This window comes from Rhipicephalus sanguineus, chromosome 9 (genome assembly GCF_013339695.2).
Source record: "Rhipicephalus sanguineus isolate Rsan-2018 chromosome 9, BIME_Rsan_1.4, whole genome shotgun sequence".
NCBI classification, from domain to species: domain Eukaryota; kingdom Metazoa; phylum Arthropoda; class Arachnida; order Ixodida; family Ixodidae; genus Rhipicephalus; species Rhipicephalus sanguineus.
In genome coordinates, this window is record NC_051184.2 from 5166080 (window position 1) to 5185635 (window position 19556).

A 19556-nucleotide genomic window follows, 5' to 3' on the forward strand; every position below is an offset into this window, starting at 1 on the left:
CGCAACACCAGACAAACTGTCGTTTCGTTCCTCCGTCATTTTTTCGCATCCGTAAATCGTATTGCCGCCTTTGTACGGAGCTCCATCGTACCGCTTATTTGAAACAACAACGTCAAAGAAAGAATTCGAACGCTGTATGACAGCTCAGAAGATTTAACAAAGATATTCGAAGATGATTCGGAGCTAAAACTGAATACGCATCATCCCGGAAGGTGACGCTCGCTCGCGAGTGTCGTCTGCTAGTGTGTCCCGCCGTCTGCTTTTCAGGAGGGCTTATCGTCTGCATTCGACGTTTGCATTCGATCAAAGCGAGACGTCGTTTCGCACTCAGCTATCCGGCCCGTATACACACCGAGGCCGCATACTACACTAAGAGGTGGGGTGCCAGCTGCGCGTCGTGTCAAAATCCGCGCTCTCTCCTCCCATGTTTGACATTGGACGTAGAAAGAATAAGTGCCGCGTATATACGCCACCGGACCCTGTCGTAGGTGTGTACGCTATAAAAGCATCCACCCCCTGCGTCCGACGAGTCTGTGCAAAGAAGCACTCTTCTTCACACCTCGCGAGCCCCTGAGAGCGAATCTCTCCCGTGCTCTCTCGTCGTGTTGCCATTCTCGCGAGAAGCTTCGAGATCAAGTTCAACATTTCGAGCTGTCCTCTCCTACGCGTCAAGACCCCCCTCTCCTCCATACTCTGAGAGCTGTCACGCCAAATCTCCGCAAGGCGTCACCCCCCAGCGCTTTCCTCTACCGCACGGGGCGGTGGAAAAAACGTGTAAACTTAACTCGCCTGAGTTGCCGAAATGCTTTGATGTTTGCCTTTATTTTCATACTAATTTTTGTATTTTAAAGCACGTCCGCGAGCGCATGCACGCGGCAGCAACGCCATTTTTCTCAGATAATTTTTGCGCACAGTAGGCGAAGCAGAGACGGATGTTATTCTTGTGTGATGGCCAGTCCTGCAACCGGTTTTTGAGTGTTTTCTTATTCACTCGAGGACTCAAAAAGCAACAAAAAGAAAATAAAAGTTTATTTTGAGCGCGTCAACAAACGCTCTTCTTCACCGGCAAGAAGAATTCAACGTTTCCCGTGTGGTGGCGCCAGGCTCGAGCCCGCGGCGTCTCTCGTGTGTGCGGGTTTTCGTGCACTCATGGTTCTGAGTGCGTTTACGGTGAACGTGAGTGCATAATGGAAACCCTTGTGATACGTTTTTGGGGCAACGCTGTCGCAGAGTGAGCACGGCGCGTTCATGCTCGGTCAACAAAACGTCAATGGCGAACGACGTATGCAAAACATTCGCGTTCACCGGAGAACGTGCTTTACACGCGTGTACGCGGACATCTGCGCTTATGTGTGGCAAGGCTCGAGTGAATAGGCGGCGATTATAACGTAGTTTTTGAAAGTTCTGGCGCCAACATGGCGGCTCGAAGCCTTCCTAGTCAGCAGACTTAGAAAACGTCTGAAGGGTGAAAATGAATCCTGTTAATTCACAGATAACGCTAGCGTTTGAATGTTCATAGTGCGGTTATTCACAAACAGCAGATATTCATGTCAGAAAGACGTTTCCGTGATCATCGCAACGCTAGAGGGATCACCGTCCGTATGGTGGCGCGACCATGCATTGCGATAAATAGTCTCTGGCTATATAGTGCACCTGTAGACATGTTCTAGTGTCTAGGTCTTGGATCTTCCTTCTTAACAGGGCTTACATCTCTCTCCAGTCTAGACATTTTGAAGACCATTTTGTAGACTAGGTCTAGTCTGCAGATTGCAACCGGCTAATTGACCATATTCTGCGTACCTCTTCTTTCACCACATTTTACAGCGCTCCCGTTTAGAGCGTCAGTGTTTGTATGTTATTTAAGAAGCATGTACAGTTTATTCTTGTCTTTTTTTTATTATTAGGCGGAGAAATCAGTCGGGGAGATAGCGTCTTTAATTTCTGTTTGCTAAAGTTTCAGTTTCCACGCGACTTTACAACAACTAATTAAACGATCAACCGATATTACCGGTATTACTGTATTACTGACATTGATGGTATATTTGGCTATAGTTCCTTCACCGTTGTCACATGACCAGTAACGCGAGTGATGAAAGAAAATTCCAACTCTTCGGGAACATCACTTTGCTGACGGCAGGACACACCGAAAAAGGACACGAGACGACACCCAGCCTTCCTGCCTTCCTTGATTGTTTACTCAAGAGCGTCGCCTCTGTACAGGCTCTGCTTGTCCTGGCTTTGTGGATAGGGGTTCCCTTGTGCAGAGCGGACGAGACTCTGCGCAGCCAGCGCCCCGATTTTGTTTATCGTCCAAATTAGTCGCGGCCGTTCGCAGTCTGCGCGGCGTTGCTCACCGAAACTATACCGCGAAAGCCGTGTACAAACGGCCCTTGCCCTGCGGGCCGTTTGTATACGGCTACGTACGGTCACGCTTACCTCTCCTTGCCCCTATCCACCTCCTCGCAAACCCCGCGGCGGTATTTGTTGATCTTATCTCGATCGGGCACCGTCGGGACCTTGTTTGTCCCGGGCACACCGAAATGGCGGACACGCACGCACGCACAACAGGCTCGTTTAATAGAAAACGCTGAGAAAGGCATGTTTTCGCCAGTGTACACCGTACAGAGAGCCGAGCTGTACTTATTGAGAGCGTTGTTCTCACGGGGGAAACACTGCCTTTTCATTGGTGCCTTCGGGCCGTTGACACTTCACGGCCGCTTCTGTCGCAGTGACGTGTGCTGGTATTTTTCGGTCGGCGGGCCGCTTCAAAGGGTTGTATGTAATGACCCGCCGTCGGCGAATGCGAACAAGATCCGTTGACACTCATCCCATTCCATCATCATCACTCATAGACGCCCACTAGTGCTTCTGAAGTCTCTGTATCAGCTTTCCTGAAATAGCGAAGTATATTAGGTTATTTAAGAAGGCGTATAAGAGAGTGTTAAAAGGAAGAGGTGAAGTCCGGGAATTAAGTCACCGGCGTTTTCTTGACCTTGATCACTTGAGGCAGCCGAATTCCTTGCCGAAGAATCCGCCGCGGTATAGCTTAGCGGCAGAGGTGCTGCGCTGCTAAATTGGAGGACGCTGGTTCGATTCCCAACCAGGTGGCTGCAATAAGATTGCGTCAAAATTAAAAAAAAAAGAAAAAAAAAACGCATGTGTACTTAAATTTAGGTGCACTTTCAAGCATCCCGGGTGGTAAAAATTAAGCCGGTGTCTGTCACCACGTCGTGCTTCTTGGTGGTTTTGGAACGTAAAAACGTAAAGCTTAATTCCTAAGCAAAGTTTTGCATGGAAAACTTGCATCTGAAGCACTGCTTACCGTGCATGACTCCTATTTCTTCGAGTGCTCAAAAGAATGCGCTTTCTCCAGGCAACTCGTAAAGAATGGAACACGCAAAAATGAAATCTTCGGCTCAACGTCAGAGTAGGGTACGAGCGTCAATTAGCAGTCAGTAAGCGATGACGCATACCACGCTCAGCTACGGAGCGATTGTTCAGGATAGACTTATCATTCCACGGATGCTTGCAATCGTTATACCAGGGCGATACGCTTCACGCAGTGATTGCAGGGTACGCGAGGTCACGGGCAAGCGCCCTTTCTCTGCAAAGACAGAAGAGGTTGGGGGAGGGAGGGTTCGACCGAAATTCCTCGCTAATTCGCGACTTCCGACGAACACGAATCTTTCCCGCGCCCGTCTCTCACGCGTCCTTTTATCTTCTCTTTCGTTCGAACCCCTCTGTTCTATCGCGACTGCGTCCATTTGGGAATAGAGGGAAGGGGGGGGGGGGCGTCTTCTCGAAACGTATCTGGGAAAGGTGCTCCGTCTTCGATGACTTTCCGAAGGTGGCTACCGATCTCGTCTAGCGATAGCAGCGCCGCCTACTCTGCGGCGCCTTCCGTAGAAGGTGTGAGGAGACCCTTTACACTACCACTATACTTCGCTATATGGCACATCTATATATCCCGCTTCTCAGAACACGCTCCCCTCTTAACCTCTCGGCTCTTTCGCTTTCCCGGTTAAAGCGAACGACTTTAACGGGCTTCTCTACCACTGTGGCCACGGTGGCGGCGGCCGGGTCTCTCGCCTCCTTGTGTCCGCATTCTCCCTTCTCCGCCCATTAATTTCCGGCTTAGCTAAGGCGCGCCAGGAAATGAACCGTAAGGGTGAGCGAGCATGGGAAGCGTGTGTGCGGCCGGAGTCGGAATGAGCGCACCGTCGCCTCGCGACCGTGTGCCACCCATGGAACAATCCTTTCTGTCTTTCTTTTCCTTTTTTTCTTCCGGAACTTTCTCAATTCCCGGTAACTTCTTCGCGGCTCTAGAGGTATGCTTCTTCTCTCGCCTCTCCATCAACCGCCTTCTCTGCTTTATTACTATTCTTTCTTTCTTTTATTCGCGCGTTGTCGCTCGCCTTTGCCGACCTCCCATTTCCTTATCGGCTCTGCCTTTGCCACGGGTGTCCCTTTGGTGCAAGGATTTATGTCCGTGCTCCGCTGCTGTCTTCTAGGAAAGTGTGTGTGTGTGTTCTCTGCATTTGTTTGTCTCTTTCTGGTGACGTTACGTTTTCCTGCGCGAACTTGTGTGTCCATTTTCACGTGGTGTACCGTTTTCGTCGTCGCTGGTGCGTCATTGCGTAATGGTTTTTTTTTCTTACGCTGGCGTCCGTTTGACGATAAGATAGTGCGCGCCCGACGCTCGGGGCCGTCTGGGAATATAGCGCGCTATATAGGTGGAGCGCGCGACCTTCCTGTTCCGATAAACTGTTAAGTGTGGTCTATTGCCTCGATACCAGAATGGAGACCACCCAGGGAAAGAACGCGCTGGGAAAGTGCCGGCGCTTCGTGGCAGGCGCAGTGCGCAAGGGTGACGCAAGGCCACGCAGCAGTATACCTCCGAGATTAGTTGCCGTATCACAGGATTTCGGAGGCCGCGGTGTCACAACGTCGGGCTGTACATTGGCGCCGGTAATGCGCATTCCACGCGGCTATCGCCCTATAGACCTTATGCAAAATTGCTGCCATCTAGCGGCCGCCGTGCGCATTTCCGCCATGTTCAAGGCTAAGCGCGGTCCGCATGTGCACACACGGAGCGTGCGTATCAACGTGTGGCAGCTGATAGGAGCGGCAATGCCACCATATTTTCTTGTGCCGTGTTGCTGAGATTGAGGAAATCGCGGTGCTGAAAAAAAAGGTTTGCAGGAAACTAACCTTCATGTTATTAGATTTACTGACGGCCGACGAGAATCAGCAGATCGTTTCGTTGCTCCGGCTACTGCTTATGACTAACGCCGTGTTTACGCTCACCGTTCTTAATATATGCAGCATGTGACAGCATCGGCACTCATCAGAGAACACTCCTTCATGTCATGCCGGAACGAGACAGTTTTCGCGCCGTGTGCTTACAGGCACAGACAAACCCGCTTCGTGTACGAGCTTCAAAGCTGCATCGCGGCTACTCGCGCATGCCTGCGCTGCTGTTGACATTACCTTGTTTATTGCATTACGATAACAATTACATGTTAGACAGGTAGCTCGTGCGCGTCATTGATTCTCAGCGAACGGACCGATTGTGCTGCAGCGTGTTGTTTGTAGTTTGTTTTCGATTGTGGAGTTTAATAAGGTAGCGTTTGGTGGGATGCTTTGCGCGCGTATTGCTTCACTATGCGCATTTTTCAAGCATTTAATGTGGTATCACTGCCCGATTCAGACGGGTGGCCCGGATATCCTGACGGCTCCCCACCCCTTACTTTTTTTTTTGTTTAATTTATACCCCCAGAAGAGCCCATCAGTCGCTCCCAAAAGCTGATCACCCTTCGGAAAAGTCCTGTGTCCACCCCTGTGTGCTAGGGAATTTTAACAGGTGCTTCAAGTGCGTGGCACTTTTCTTATGAAACTAAAAAAAAAAATGCTGTTCCGGGAAATCTGCTGAATTCGACCGTGGGTGCGCTACCGCTGGTGGTTTCGCAGGCGTTCAGTCGGCGACGCAAAACTGCCTTGCTGCTACGGGTTGACATTGTAAGGTACCAGTAAGCCCCGAAAGCGACGATGTGCACGTGATTTTGGCGTATCGTGTTATATAGGAACACATGTCGGAAGGATATTTAATAAAACACCAGCTGATCGGCATCTACTGCTTGGAGACACAACACTTTTCATGTTCACTTTTCACGTGCGTGAGATGCGCAAATATCTTACATTTTAATCGTGCAGTAATTTTATACATAACATACGTCGGTGACTAACGCTGCGAAATATTTTTTATTTAAAAAATAAAAAAGAGGACAACGGCTTTAATTTAAAATTAGATGCACAACACATCATCTCGACATAGGCTGTCCCTTACAGGGGCGTAGCCAGAAATTTTTTCGGGGGGGGGGGTTTCAACCATACTTTATGTATGTTCGTGCGTGCGTTTGTGTGTGCGCGTGTATATATACGCAAGCAAAACTGAAAAATTTCGGGGGGTTTGAACCCCCCCCCCCCTTGGCTACACCCCTGGTCCCTTAGGAAATACGTTTTAAATTGGGTCCGCAGCATTTCCTTTCCGTCATCGCTGTGCCTAGCCGTGTCGCGCGTTAAAGCTTCTTCCCATCCATCCTATACTACACACATGATATTCAGATAGCTAACAACGCTTTATTCGCTACATTGAAAACAGACAGACCAAATTTGTAACCTAGCGCAAAGTTTCATTCTCGACGACTGCAGGCCTACATGTGACTCGCGGTGTCAAACTTGTATTTTCTTCTCGCTTTGAGGCAGTTCTTTACACGTAATAACCGTCAACGTAATAACTAGGAAATGCCGGTAACGTGTACAGGCCCTTACACACTCGTCTGACGTTTTTATGCCCCGATTGCCCACTATCAAAGCAGATACGAGCAAGAAGTTATAGCAGCGACAGCAATACCATTCGGCCACAAGCCTCCAACATGGCGCCGAATGGGTAGCTTCGTCAAACCTCCGACAGATGGCAGCAATTTTGCATAAGGTCTATAGGGCGCAAATGCCTACCTGCCTGTATTGTGGTAGCGAACTGCGTAGCACTACCGTAGCTTCGTTTGATGTTATCCGTTCAATTATACAATCATCTTGACCTGGCGGAGTAGTCCGCCGCAATGGCACAGTGGTTACGGTGCTCGGTTCCTGAACCGAAGGTCGCGGGTTCGATGCCGGCCGCGGCGGTCGCATTTCGATGGAGTCGACAGGCTTGAGGCCCATGTAACTGTGCGATGTCGGTGCACGTGAAAGAACACCAGATGATCGAAATTTCCGGAGCCCTCCACTATACGGTGTGCCTCATAATCATATCGTGGTTTTTGGCACGTGAAACCCCGGTTATTATTATACTGACTCCGTGGAGTAACCGGTGACGCATTTCCTTGTCCTTGATTTCTAATAACGCCGTACCGAAGCAAACTGTACGCACGTATATGTACCGTTATTCGATACAACGCCTTATCATGCATCCTATACAGCCAAAGCGCCCTCGATGGCCGGATTAAAGAAAGCAAACAAGTAAAGGAAAGGCTGACGTGAAACCACGTGACAGAGATTTACTGCGAAGCAGTGAGGCCACTATAGGGCCTGCGTTGTTCTTAAAACGAAATATCTCGTTGCCCCGGTCCGACCACTCCCACGAAAAAACGGTATCTCTCTCTCTCTCTCTCAATCGGAGAAAGCTGTGACCGCCTTCCTGCCGCAACCATGGAGCGGCTCCGTGTGGCGAGCCAGCGATGGCGTGTACAATACTGCGAGCATACACCGACTCCCCCACACCAAAGCGAGCGCCATCGTAGATCTACCGAAAGCTTTACCGTTTGGCCTGCGCCTTCGATCTCAAAAGGCCCGGGCGAAGTGAGTTAAAGGGGCTAGGTAGAGAGAGAGAATGGCTATCGCCTGCTTCGACGAGACGCAAAGTGGATAAACGACTAGCTGCTCCGATCGTTTTTTCCTTTTCCTCTTCCTCTTCTTTATCCAGGCCGCTCAACAATCGCGCATTGTTCGCGACTTGCCGGACGCCTTGTGTGGGTCAGCGATACGTTGGCTGTGTTGTATGTCTATAGTTCTTATACTATTGCTTCATGTGAGAGAGACGACGGCGAGCCAGCGAGGCTGGTGCTTTTCCTCTATGGGAAAAAGAGAGGAAAACAGTCCGGCCGACTTGAATAGGATGGGACTGGAATGCTCGCCGCGTTATGCCGGCTCGGTTTCTTGCTTGGTTGGTCCGCGTCGAACGAAGCCGGGCTTTTCGCTTTCTGGTGTATCGGCGTGGCCTGTAGGAGTTGCGTGGTCAGTCGTCGTGATCGCGATGCTGTGTAGGCGTAGTATTGCCACTGACCATTTGAAGAGTGACCGCGCCCTGCGTAGTTTAGCCCGTCGCGTGAAATTTGAAATCAATGCCAAATACTAGGAAGTGGGGTTCTCTTCGAGAGCGCACTTGCGTTGGTTATACGTGCTCCATCAGACACCCCTTGTTTGGATGCCGGTTGTGTTCTCGTGCACGATTAGTACACTAGCCCCTCCACCCGAGTGCAGATAATGCTCTATAGTGTATATAACCTGTTCTCCACGAATGAACCCGCGATACACTCGGGTTTCAAGCGAATGAACGCGTGCAGTCGACACTGTGTTGCACTGGTGTATGAAGAGCAGCGAGGTGATGGCAGCACCTTCACTAAATCCTTAATTGCAATGGATTCGAATGGGCCCGGAGTTAACAAAGAAACGCACAACTGCGTAGAGCTGCGCACTTGTGTAAGGTCACTGACCTCGCTCAGGCCTAACCATATCGTGTAACTTACGTTCTTTTTTGTTTGTTTGCTAATTTTAGAACCTACACAGCTTCGTCATGGTTCCAACCTCATTTGCATCTTAAAACGTTGACATTATAACATATTGTTTGCTTTACGGGTCCCATCACTCGACAAAAAGTCGAATCCGATGTCGCATAGCTCCATACCCAATTTACCGCCCTTTAAACTTTATTTCAACAAGAGAGCTTCGCGATATCGAGCCATGCGCAAACGGAGCGTCACGTCCTTCAGCGCCAGTTCGCACATAACCAATTCGCACATGCGTTCCTAGAAAACATACGTGTTGCCTACCCCTCGCTGTCTTTTAAACCCGTGGCGTATACGTGCTGATGCGGCCGGCAGCCGCGTGTGAGTACGTGCGTGTAATACCAGACCTGGGTTGGCTTTGTCCCACTTTTACCGCCGGCCGCATAAGTAAAATTGGTGTCCGCGCACTCGTTTGATCGATGGCATCGCGCGCAGGCACCTCGCGTTTTTTTTTTTTTTTTTTTTTTTTTTTTGCACGTGCAGCATACAACTCCCTTCGCGTTTTGCCGCGCCGTTTAGTCGTGTCAAGGTGTGTCTCTCTTTTTCTCGAATGTGTGCCACACGCATATTACCGCCACGCGCACGCCATTCTAGCATCCAGTTCTCATGTAAAGGCAACCTGTCCTCCGGGCCTTGTGTTTAAGTTATCACTCTTGCCATCTATCTAAGCGTTGACGACGGCGTTCCCGTCTCAGCGCATGCGCGTCGGGTACTTCGCACTCTGTGTTTTAGACGTCGTCCGAGTGTCCGTGTGTCCTACGAGTGACGTTGACGTCCCGATATGGTACACGTAACTCGTACCCTGTTGTACAGATTCAACAGGATGGACCGAAAGACGATACTAGGAACAGTATAACGCGCGGATCAGTACTTGCGATCGTCCGTTTCGATATCTAGCGTTCGATGTCAGTGGGGCCCAAGTGTCGCTCGGGAGAAGACGATCGCCGGCCTAGAATTAGGCTGTTCAGACGTCCACCGTCTTTTTCTATATTTACTCCGCATTCTCGACATGGGAACGTTGTTTTGTAGGTCGAATAAGACTGACGTATATGTCATTACGTGCGTGCTACATCTGTTGCTTCTGACGCCGCCTGGTGGCGTTTGGAAAAGATGCCACGTCACTACTGCGAGGTTTATGTCATCGGCGTAAGACAGTGACATGGCCAAAGCATGGTGTATAAACGGAGGGTAAACGGAGTATCAAGTGTGTTGCAAAGGGGGGTTTACGTCCGCGAGTCTTGTCTGTCGGCCATCTTATGCCTTGGCTTCGACGAGCGTCATTTGTCGCAGATAATAACGCTTGCAAGGTAGCTTTAGGAAAGATCTGGCGGCTGTTTCTCGCAGCTGTGTGCGAGGTCGCGGGTTCGCCGTCATGCATGCTTGTTTTCAAACGTCTCGATCTTTTTTGTCTTCACAAATGAGGTTACTGCATTAAAACCAGGGTCGTAACAGCCGCTTAGTACTTTCTATCTAACATAGGCGACAAAGTGTCCATTGTATCAGGTACACATTTTTTTAGGGGAGAAAAGTGAGAATGACGTTGATAACGCTTACGCGAGACACATCTGGAAAAAAGTATGCATCCACGCGCATGCATGCTGTTACAAAATCCGTTTTGTTTTGACGGCGTCTTCGCAGATACGTCCTTAATAATTGCTTGTGTATTAGGTATACTTTCCGTTTGTGTTCTCAGTGTGTAATTGTGTGCAGCTATGTGATTACTGGATGCGGAACATCTTTTTCTTGGTGAATGATTGTTTTCATGCGAGCATGTGCTGAACGAAAGTGGCGCATGGTAATGAGATTAGAGTGTAACGGAAAATTATTGCGACGTTTCTGAATGTTTGCCAAATGAACACACACAGAAATAAAAACGACAACAAAAGTCGGGACCCTGGAACGCAGCCCTGTAGTCTACTGGCACCATTACTACTGAGAGCGCCGAGTTAGCTGTACTAAAAGTGCGCGTAAAGTTAACGCGATGATATAGCAGTCGTGACCTGCTAATTTACTACGTGTAGTTTAGCGCTTACTATTATAACGAGTCCTCAACAGCTCGGCTGAAATGGCGAGTACATTTTCTGTTTTTTTTTTCCTTTAGATTCTGTACCAACCGTCTTGTTGCAGGTCTGCTCATAACCTAAATAATGGGTCATTAATTCATGACTTGAGAGCTTGTAAACCATTGGGTCATTAATTCATCAAACTTGAGAGCTTGTAAACCATTGCAAACCATCGTCACGCAGTCAGGAACTGCGGTGTATACAGTTTAGTAACATACCGGAATTATAACCGAAGCAATTAGCAAAACTGAAGCCAACACTGAAAGCGGAACACGGAACTTTAGAACTGACACACGGTGTGCCGCACAGGGAAGCAATACGTTTATTTATTATTTAAACTCTCCTTTCGTTCAAAGCGCCAATCCCCCGCTACGAAAGTTGAGCACACAATAGGCAACGTGTTCGCGACGCTAATGATCAGACCTAAGCTTGAACTCACTCGCTTGGTCCCAACAGAGCGTTCCTAGTGTGGTTCATTTCAGTTTGTCGCGGCGGTGTGTGCACTTTTGAGCTAAAATTTTCACCTACGTATACGTGTGTCTCATTGTTGTTTTTGCCGCCAGTTTATTTATTATTTTTCCTTTGTTTGGTTTGTTTCAGTTTCCCTACCCAACTATTCAATAAGGCCACCCCAGTTGGGCAGAGGTAAAGACCCCGACGGTTTTCTTTTTTTATTTCTCTGATTTTATGCTTTCTCCACTGTTTTCTTTCTCTCCCATCCTGTCAAGCTAACAACGACGTGCATTTCCTACTTCCGCTGTGCCTGGCAGGCGTTTGTGTGTTGCAGCCTTCGGAGCCGCTGCGCGCGCTAACAGCAAGTTTTACGAGCTTCGCTTCTAGCATCGCTTTTGTTGTTGTTGCTGCTGCTGCTGCTGCTGCCTTGCTTGTAACTTCAAGTTCTGCACTCTTGTGCATGTTCAACGCATTTGATTTTATTTGTTTTTTGAATTTGTCTAAGCCCGAAAGTGTTTAGTGACTGGCTGCCATGCCTGTATATACAGTACGGTCGGGCCATTTACGAAAGCGTGAGCCTGGCGGTTATTTCGGTGTACGACTATAGAGGGAGCTGTAGGCACGGCAGTAGTTGAGTTACTGTATAGGCTCCCTTGAGGGAGCCACCTAAAGGTAGCATGCACTGTAACTCTAGGCTATAGCACTTACCGTATACCTGTAAGTTTACTGACTATAAATCCGCATCGCAGCACGGAGGGGTTTGTGCTTGTCTGCGCGGCGGTGTCAGCTAGGACTAGTGTTCGATTGATGCTTCTCGTTTATTTATATATATTTTTAGAGGTTCTCCCACACTTAATACGGGAAGTGACGAGAGACAGTCAGCGACACGCGCCGCACCCAAAGCCGTCGCACACCTTTTTACTTTTCCTTCCACCACCAGGGGCCGCCGCTCTCTTCGCTCGCTCCCGCACCCTGGCGGTGGAGTGGGGTGACAACGTTCGCGGGAGTGCGCGCTGCGATGCGCCTGAAGTTTCCTAATGACTTTAACAATTAGCGAAAACGCCGCGCTTCTCACGCTCGACGCGTTGTGCCGTACAGGCTCTTTTTTATTTTTTTTTATCCCGTCGCAAGTTGATGCCGCTGTCTCCTGTTCACGTTGATACCGAGGCGTTGCTTCTGTTGTTGACGGTAGCGGCGTAGCGGCGTTGACGTTATGTGCGCTAGCTCCGGCGTGTCCGATGCAACAACGTGAGGATCGGATGAGAGTGCGTACCGGGCCGTACACGTGTCGTGGACATCTCTTGCTGATTGACGTGGTGGCGTATTTCTCTATACTTTTTTTTTCTTCACCGTCATTACTCGAGCTCTGCCTGTTGTAGAAGCTATAGGGGACGCGTGCTGTATCCAGTGACACCACGACCTGTTTTTGGGAGGTGTTAGCAGGAAGAGCGGAGAATTAAAAAAAAAAACGGTGAGGGAGCAAGTTGCCGAAGAAGCAAAAACACGCGCTCTCGACAGCGCATCGCGTTGTATAACGCCGAACGTGTGACACGAAGCTTTATCGCGGCAATTATCTCTCACGGGAGACGTAGTAGACACGCGCGCAGATACGCGCGTGTCTGAAATTAGAGCGAGAGTACGAAGTTTAATCACCGGGAAGACTCGGGGGCGTAAGGTTGGCGGAGTGTCGTTCTAAACAAACACTTACAGTTACAGCCAATGGCGGGGCTGTGAACTTGCTTTGGTGTACGTAGAGCTCGAGTAGTAGGGACAGTGATTGCGGTGCATCATGTATCGCCATGCCAGAATGGATAAGTCTGCCGTCCTGGTGGTAACATGCGTGTTATAATAATATAAGAGAAACCGTTATACTATAACGCCAGCGCAATTGGGATTGCTTTAGATGTACTTGGAAGTTTCTTGAGTCCCTGCCCTTGGTGAGCAGGTGCGGTGCCGGCATGGGGCATGGGGGCGGGGGGGGGGGGGGGGGAGCAGCAGCTGCTTCCTCCAACATTCTCGCTTGACCCCCCTAGGAGCAGACACAAAACATAAGTTCCCGCGCCTCCCTGCCCCCCTGCAGAAACTCCCTCCCCAGTAAAAAAATCCTGGCGCCGGCCCTGCTGGAGAGACTGGAATGTCATCGGCAGTCGAACCCAAAACCTCGGGCTGAGTGACAGAACCGCCATATACAGCGAGCGAGGTGCCGTCCGCCCTGACCGTGTGAAGGGAAAAGTTGCGCAGCTAGTCCGGGCTTTTTTAATTCAGTTCACGTGATGACGCTAGCTTTTTCTCTTTTCTTTTTTCTTTAATAGGGACGCATGTATACTGTGCAGCTTCTGTTGCACATGCATTAAGTGATGTTTATATTAAGGTTATTTACGAAGGCGTTCCGTAAGATCGTGATCATGACGACAGGGGAGCCAAGGAAAGCGCGGGAGAGGAGAAAAAAGAAAACAGCTTAAAGTCTTGTACGCTTGCGGATGTGCGTAAAAGGTGTATGACAGCGTTCGCATGCACGCACGCACGCAGGTCGGGGTCATCAACCGTGGCTGCACGTCCTAGGCAGGGTTCGCACGATGTTACGGAGAGCTAGCCGTGACTACGCCGGCGTGGTTGCAGCGCCATCGACTGTGTGGCACGGAGTCGCGTCCCCACTACAGGTCACGAACCGCGTGTACACCCGTCCACAATTAATACTGGCGGGGCCCCGTGGGCTGTCTCACGGACGTATACACACGCGCATGAATACACAAGCACACAAGAATAGCACATTGTGGCTGAAAGCCGATGTCAGAGGCTCTGCTCGCTCAAGAGACTGTAGGTCATCCTTCGGATGTGTATGCGAGGTCGTAGGTTCGACTACTGGTCGCGGAGCGCCCGCGTTTTGTCGTGAAAGACAGCTGTAAGAATAAAAAGAGAGAGCGAAATAAGAGTAAATTACGAGAACGGAAATCTGGGCGAGTTTGTAAGAATTCATCATAGAGCACGTAGCGCAAAAATTACGGGGACACAAGAAAGTAACATAAACACGAGACGTGGATTCTGAGAACAAATTTCAGTTTGAAGTTAGCGCTCGTCTCGTGTTTATGTTGCTTTCCTGTGTCCCCGTAATTTTTGCGCTACCTGCTCTATAAAGAGTAAATTATTTAAGCCATTTATTTAAGCCATATGGTAAAATGACCTAAGAGAACGGTCACGTCTTTTTACTGTATTATTTCGTACGCTAAGCTGATAGATGGAATACCAACACGCACAACATTACGAAAGATCTTTCACGGTCACTTTACGGAACTTGTCTAAAGATCTACAAATGCTACTCTTTTGCAGCGGTAGCAGCGACTTAGCACGAATGAACTTTGGTGAGGTAGGTCCACGGTGTTAGAATAGGGTAGGTCTATAGAAGCAAGCATCTATTTTGAAAACTTGCGGCTTGTTATGTTTTTGTAACAACGTTCTTATTCATGGAGTCCGTTATCTAACGGTTTACTCGCATGCCGTATAGATATAGGGCGCGCACACGCTGGATACAGTGGGCAGCACCAGCGCAAGCCTGTAATCTCGTTCGCTCCGATCGCGACGTTCCACGGCCCTTGTCGTTCGAGCGGCGAGCTCACCAGTACAGGTGTACCGTAGACTGTAGCGCCAGACAGGTATACACAGACAAGACAAGAGCTGCTGCCTTCTACTGAAGCAGGCTAGTGCAACGCGGAGACAAAAGGGTGGGCTGAACGCTCCGATGTGTGACCCCAATTCGCTCTGCACTGTGCGCGCGCAACCACCGAACCGAACGCCCCCTGCCGCGCAAAGCAATAACAAAGATAGTAATAACACAGTGAGGAAAGAGCGCCCGCGGGCTATGCGGTTCACCTCTTGCATTGTCTTTTTTAAACAGCGCGGCGCACCTATTCGAACACAAGGCGGGACGCGCGAGTCATAACAGCGGCCGTCTCAATCCGAAGCCAATAGTCCTTCTTAGTCTGCGCGTTCTTACGCGCCCAATACGCGCGTCATCGTTCTAGATCGTTCTCCTCGAACAACGGCGTTTGAAGAAGGAATGGAAGAAGAAGTAGAATGAGAAAGAACGGCTTCTGCGCGGGAAGCCGCCGTTACGGCGGCCGTCTCAATCAGAAGCCAATAGTCTTTCGTGTGTTCGTTCTTAAGCGGCCAATAGTGCCTCATCGCTCTGGTCAAACAACGCCGTTTGAAGAAGCAAGGAACATAAGAAGAACGGATTCTGTGAGGGAAGCCGCCGTTGTGTGGCCGTGTCCACTTCACAGATGAACAAAGCACACACACCCCCGTAGAGTGAGTGACCGCGATGTTCGATGACGTCAGTGGTTTGGGGGGCTTGCCGTTATTAGGTCAGTGGGTACCCCAATCTGTAACGCCTTTCTAGACCCTGACTAATGTCAAATGTAATGTGAAAAGATAAAAATAAATAAGAAAACCCATCAGCGTGGCCTTAGGAGTTGGACGACGGCAACAACGAGAGGTCTTAAACTCGTCGAAACAGGACTTGCTTTTTTTTTTCCTTTTTGTTCGTAGCTGCGAACGAGACGTGAATGAAAGACAAACAAAATCTCGTCAGTACATCGATGCACCTGTGTGTGCATACGCAGTCCAGCAGTGGCTCACGCGGTAGGACTAGTGAACTAGAATAGCCTATCCTAGTTCACTATAGTAGTGGTAGAGCAACTGGATTGGGCACAAAGACAGCGCGATGTTAAAAGTATTTTGCAAGCTTTAGGGTTGCTTCGTATTGCTGCCTGTTCTTGTTTTCCGTACTTTCTTAGTCAGAAACGTCAGGTCGCCGGGCTATGACGCGCGCCGCCGTTTCGCGAACCGGATTGAGAATGTGTCCATCGGTCGAAGAATTCGGCGTTACGCATTGGGAGACGCCGCGGGGTGCGCTCCGTACGTTGTGTGTGTGTGTTTGGAACTAGGAAAGGGTCTGAGCGCTTGACCACCACAAGGACGATGGGGGTCAACCTGTCACGACTGGCGTGTTTTCCTGCGTGCTGGATGGACGTAGTGCATGTGTCCTTGCAGAGCCGAAGGACGCGTGCGATTGGCTGCCCCGGAGCGAGCGTAACGGAATTGACGTATACCGCGAAGAGAACAGTGCACACAAATTAAAGCCACCAAACGGGCACTTTGCAACGAGGAAAAAAGAAAATTTAAGGCTGTGACAGCCGTTAGTCATTGCCGCCTTGCCGCCTCATCGCACTGCATATGTAATTTGTTTCGTGGCGCCCTCGCCAGTTCATCTCTCGTCCTCGATTTTCTTCAACTGCGAAGACAGCTCAGAAGCTGCAGAGTTATATGTGACGATCGACCGCTGACCCAGAATGAAATTCACGATTGGCAGGAGCCACTTCGAACGTGCCAAAGTCGATCGTCAAGGAGGTCGACATTGGTGTAGGTAGGGCTATTTAAAACCATCCATTAGCTTTGCATGCCGAAGTATATGCCATGTGAACGGACTGCATCACAAAACCTGTGGGCCACACGCGGCCACCTAGCTTTCTGTTTTTATTTTAGAAATCAAATCAGTTGCACTCGAATCCTATTCATCTTTATTTTTCTTTTTTTTCTCCATACTATCCTTTATATCTGTGATGTGCTGCTATCTACGCCTGCAATGACTCGGCGTATATTAATCTCTTCCCTGCCTTTTTTTTTCATCAATGTTACAAACATACCTTATATCAATCGCTGACCACTTACTAATTCCACACAATGGGCAATCCGGAACCTTGGAAACGTTTCAGGCGCCCTCAGCCGGCGTATCCCGCAGCTGAATCCGCGCTAACAGCTTCACAGCCACTACTGTATAATTCGCGTTTTAATTCGTGCTAACCTCTCTGACAGTTGTAGGGCCACTAGGGTCGGTACGTAAGTAAGGGTCTTCCGGTTCATCACCTCCGTCTTTGCCGGCCGCTAGGTGTCCTCGCGTACTATATAAACTGGAACACCGCGAGTTACACCTTATGACGACGATGCTGCAATTCGTTTAGGAAGCAGCGGGCGCGCGAAGAATGCGTAGCGTGATCGCTTCTGTAGAACAACGTATAACAACATCGTGATCGCCGTTTCCTCACCATCTCTATCGCGGTGCTTCCGCCTCTGCCACGAACCGTCGCAGGCATGCTCCGCTTTTGTATTTTATTTCCTTTTCTTACTTCCGGTATGCTTGAGAGGCGGAAATCAAGTTTGCACTACGTCCGATTGTTCGCGCCGTTTCGACTGCATATCGCGGAAGCATCGGCAGAGCGAGGTGGCCGTTATGTTGATTGAATCACAGATGATCGCATGCGCGCGCGCGCATGGCAGCGAAAACAAAATGGCGCGCGGGCTTGGCATAGCTGGTGCGTAAGCTCTGTATGCAATGGGGTCGCTCTAGGGAGCGGTGCACGGGGGCGTAACTCAAGCGGACTGAGCGCAAACCGCAGCGTGCAGTTGATGCCCCTAGCGTGCCTAACTAAATGAGCGCGCTATTGTATAGTATAAAGTAGCAGAATTAATGGTCAGCCGTAACCAGGATGTGCGGGTGAGTTAGATTAACGTTTATACGGCGTCTAAGAGCAGGGTGGTGCACTGCGAGAGTAATATAGGCGCTCATGTGTCCAATGACCAGCTGCAAGACGAAGCCGACCTAGCACAAGCGCGATGCATTAATGCCGCCACTACGCCGAAGTAAATGCGTGCAGCGTGGTGGTAGCTACAGAGCTGGTACTCAGAAAGGGAAATTGACAACCACACGTTTGTAGCACGAAGCCACAAGGAAATACATACGGATTTCTCAGAAAGAAAGCTTCTTAGTTGCCGGCAATTTCGTCCTGGTCCGGGGATCGAGCCTAAGACCAATGCCTTTCCGAGATGGTCGCTCTACCATTTGAGCTAACCAGGAAGCTAGCATTTGGCAGGACGGGGGCGAATTCATCGACATCTTGAAGCACATGGACTCGTATTATTGCGTGGACACGCATAATTTATCTTTTTTAACCCTTCCGCCACCTTGCGGGATTCCGCAGAACTGATTTGCAGAGCTGGTATTCGTTGCACAGTTCGCTTCACTCGGCCAGGACAGTTTTTCGATTTGAAAAAAAAAATTTTTTTTTTTTGCTTGAGCGCACAGCGAGAGAGAGAGAGAGAGAGATAGAAAGAAATTCGGGGATGTTCACCAGACGTGAGTACCCGGTTTGCTACCCTGAGTGACGAGCTAAAGAAAGGGACCGGAGATTTGGCTGATACAGGGAGAAACTAAAGAAAACTGTTAAAGAAGCGCTGCAAAAACGCAACTTGACACATTCCTGTCAGATGCACGCCTGCTCGCCTTTCTGCACGCACCCCGTGGTCTTTCAACAGTGCACGTAATTCGTCAAGACAGGCTCGCAACTCTCTCAGTACGGGCCCCGTCACACAACTCGTATAGTGGACCAGGGTAGCGCAAAAGCCCTATAAAGTAGGCCATCGCTGAATAATTATACTGCCGAACAACAGAACTATGCAACAAACCCCTCCTCGTTCACCGCAACCGCGACTCCCCCACTGCGCGTTGCGAGCGACGGGGCGATACGCAACGCCATCATCAACAACAACAACAATAACGTTAAATGATGGTGTTATACGGAACACGCTTCGTAGGCAGCCGTCAGCTCGGTTCAACAACTACAAAAACACGTCGTTTCGCGGAGAAAGCTAGGAAGCGACTGCGATCCTTGTACAACGGGTCAGACTGCGGCACTCGCGTGAAAGTATCTCTCGACATAATTATAACCCGTTCGTTCAATGGTCGACACCCCTTCCATATCATCTCTCCCCCTTTTCCACCTCTCCCCTTCATCGCAGCTACCAACGCTATTCTCTGTAGTGACCGCCTCTCTCGTATGGTGGCGCAATCGGGCTGCCGAATCTTCCGCGCGCGGCGTCGTGATCGACTGCGATGTTACGATACGCGCGTGAAAGCGAAAAGGCCAGGCCTCTCTCGAATGTGTAGTCTGTGTACTCAATGGCAGACAATCGTGCGCCATGGCCTATTGAGCGACGAAACGACCTGTCGCCTTTGATTAAGAGATGAGAAAGGTCTATGTCATACTGCCGGCCGGCTGGTGGCGCGAGTTGTACGGAACAATTACGAGCGACGCTTGTCTTTCCCATTCAAATCGTTGTTTGTCTCGCGTACGCGCTGCGT

The 19556-nt window shown here is 49.7% G+C and overlaps 1 protein-coding gene across 3 annotated transcripts in view; it reads left to right on the plus strand.

Moving 5' to 3' along the window:
• LOC119404476 (latrophilin Cirl) overlaps nucleotides 1-19556 on the plus strand; it is a 355375-nt gene that overhangs the window by 279753 nt on the left and 56066 nt on the right. For all 3 annotated transcript variants that reach the window (XM_037670981.2, XM_037670983.2, XM_037670982.2), the window contains one exon: nucleotides 11510-11554. In XM_037670981.2, coding sequence (XP_037526909.1) covers nucleotides 11510-11554 — 45 coding nt within the window. The remainder of the gene's footprint in view (nucleotides 1-11509; nucleotides 11555-19556) is intronic.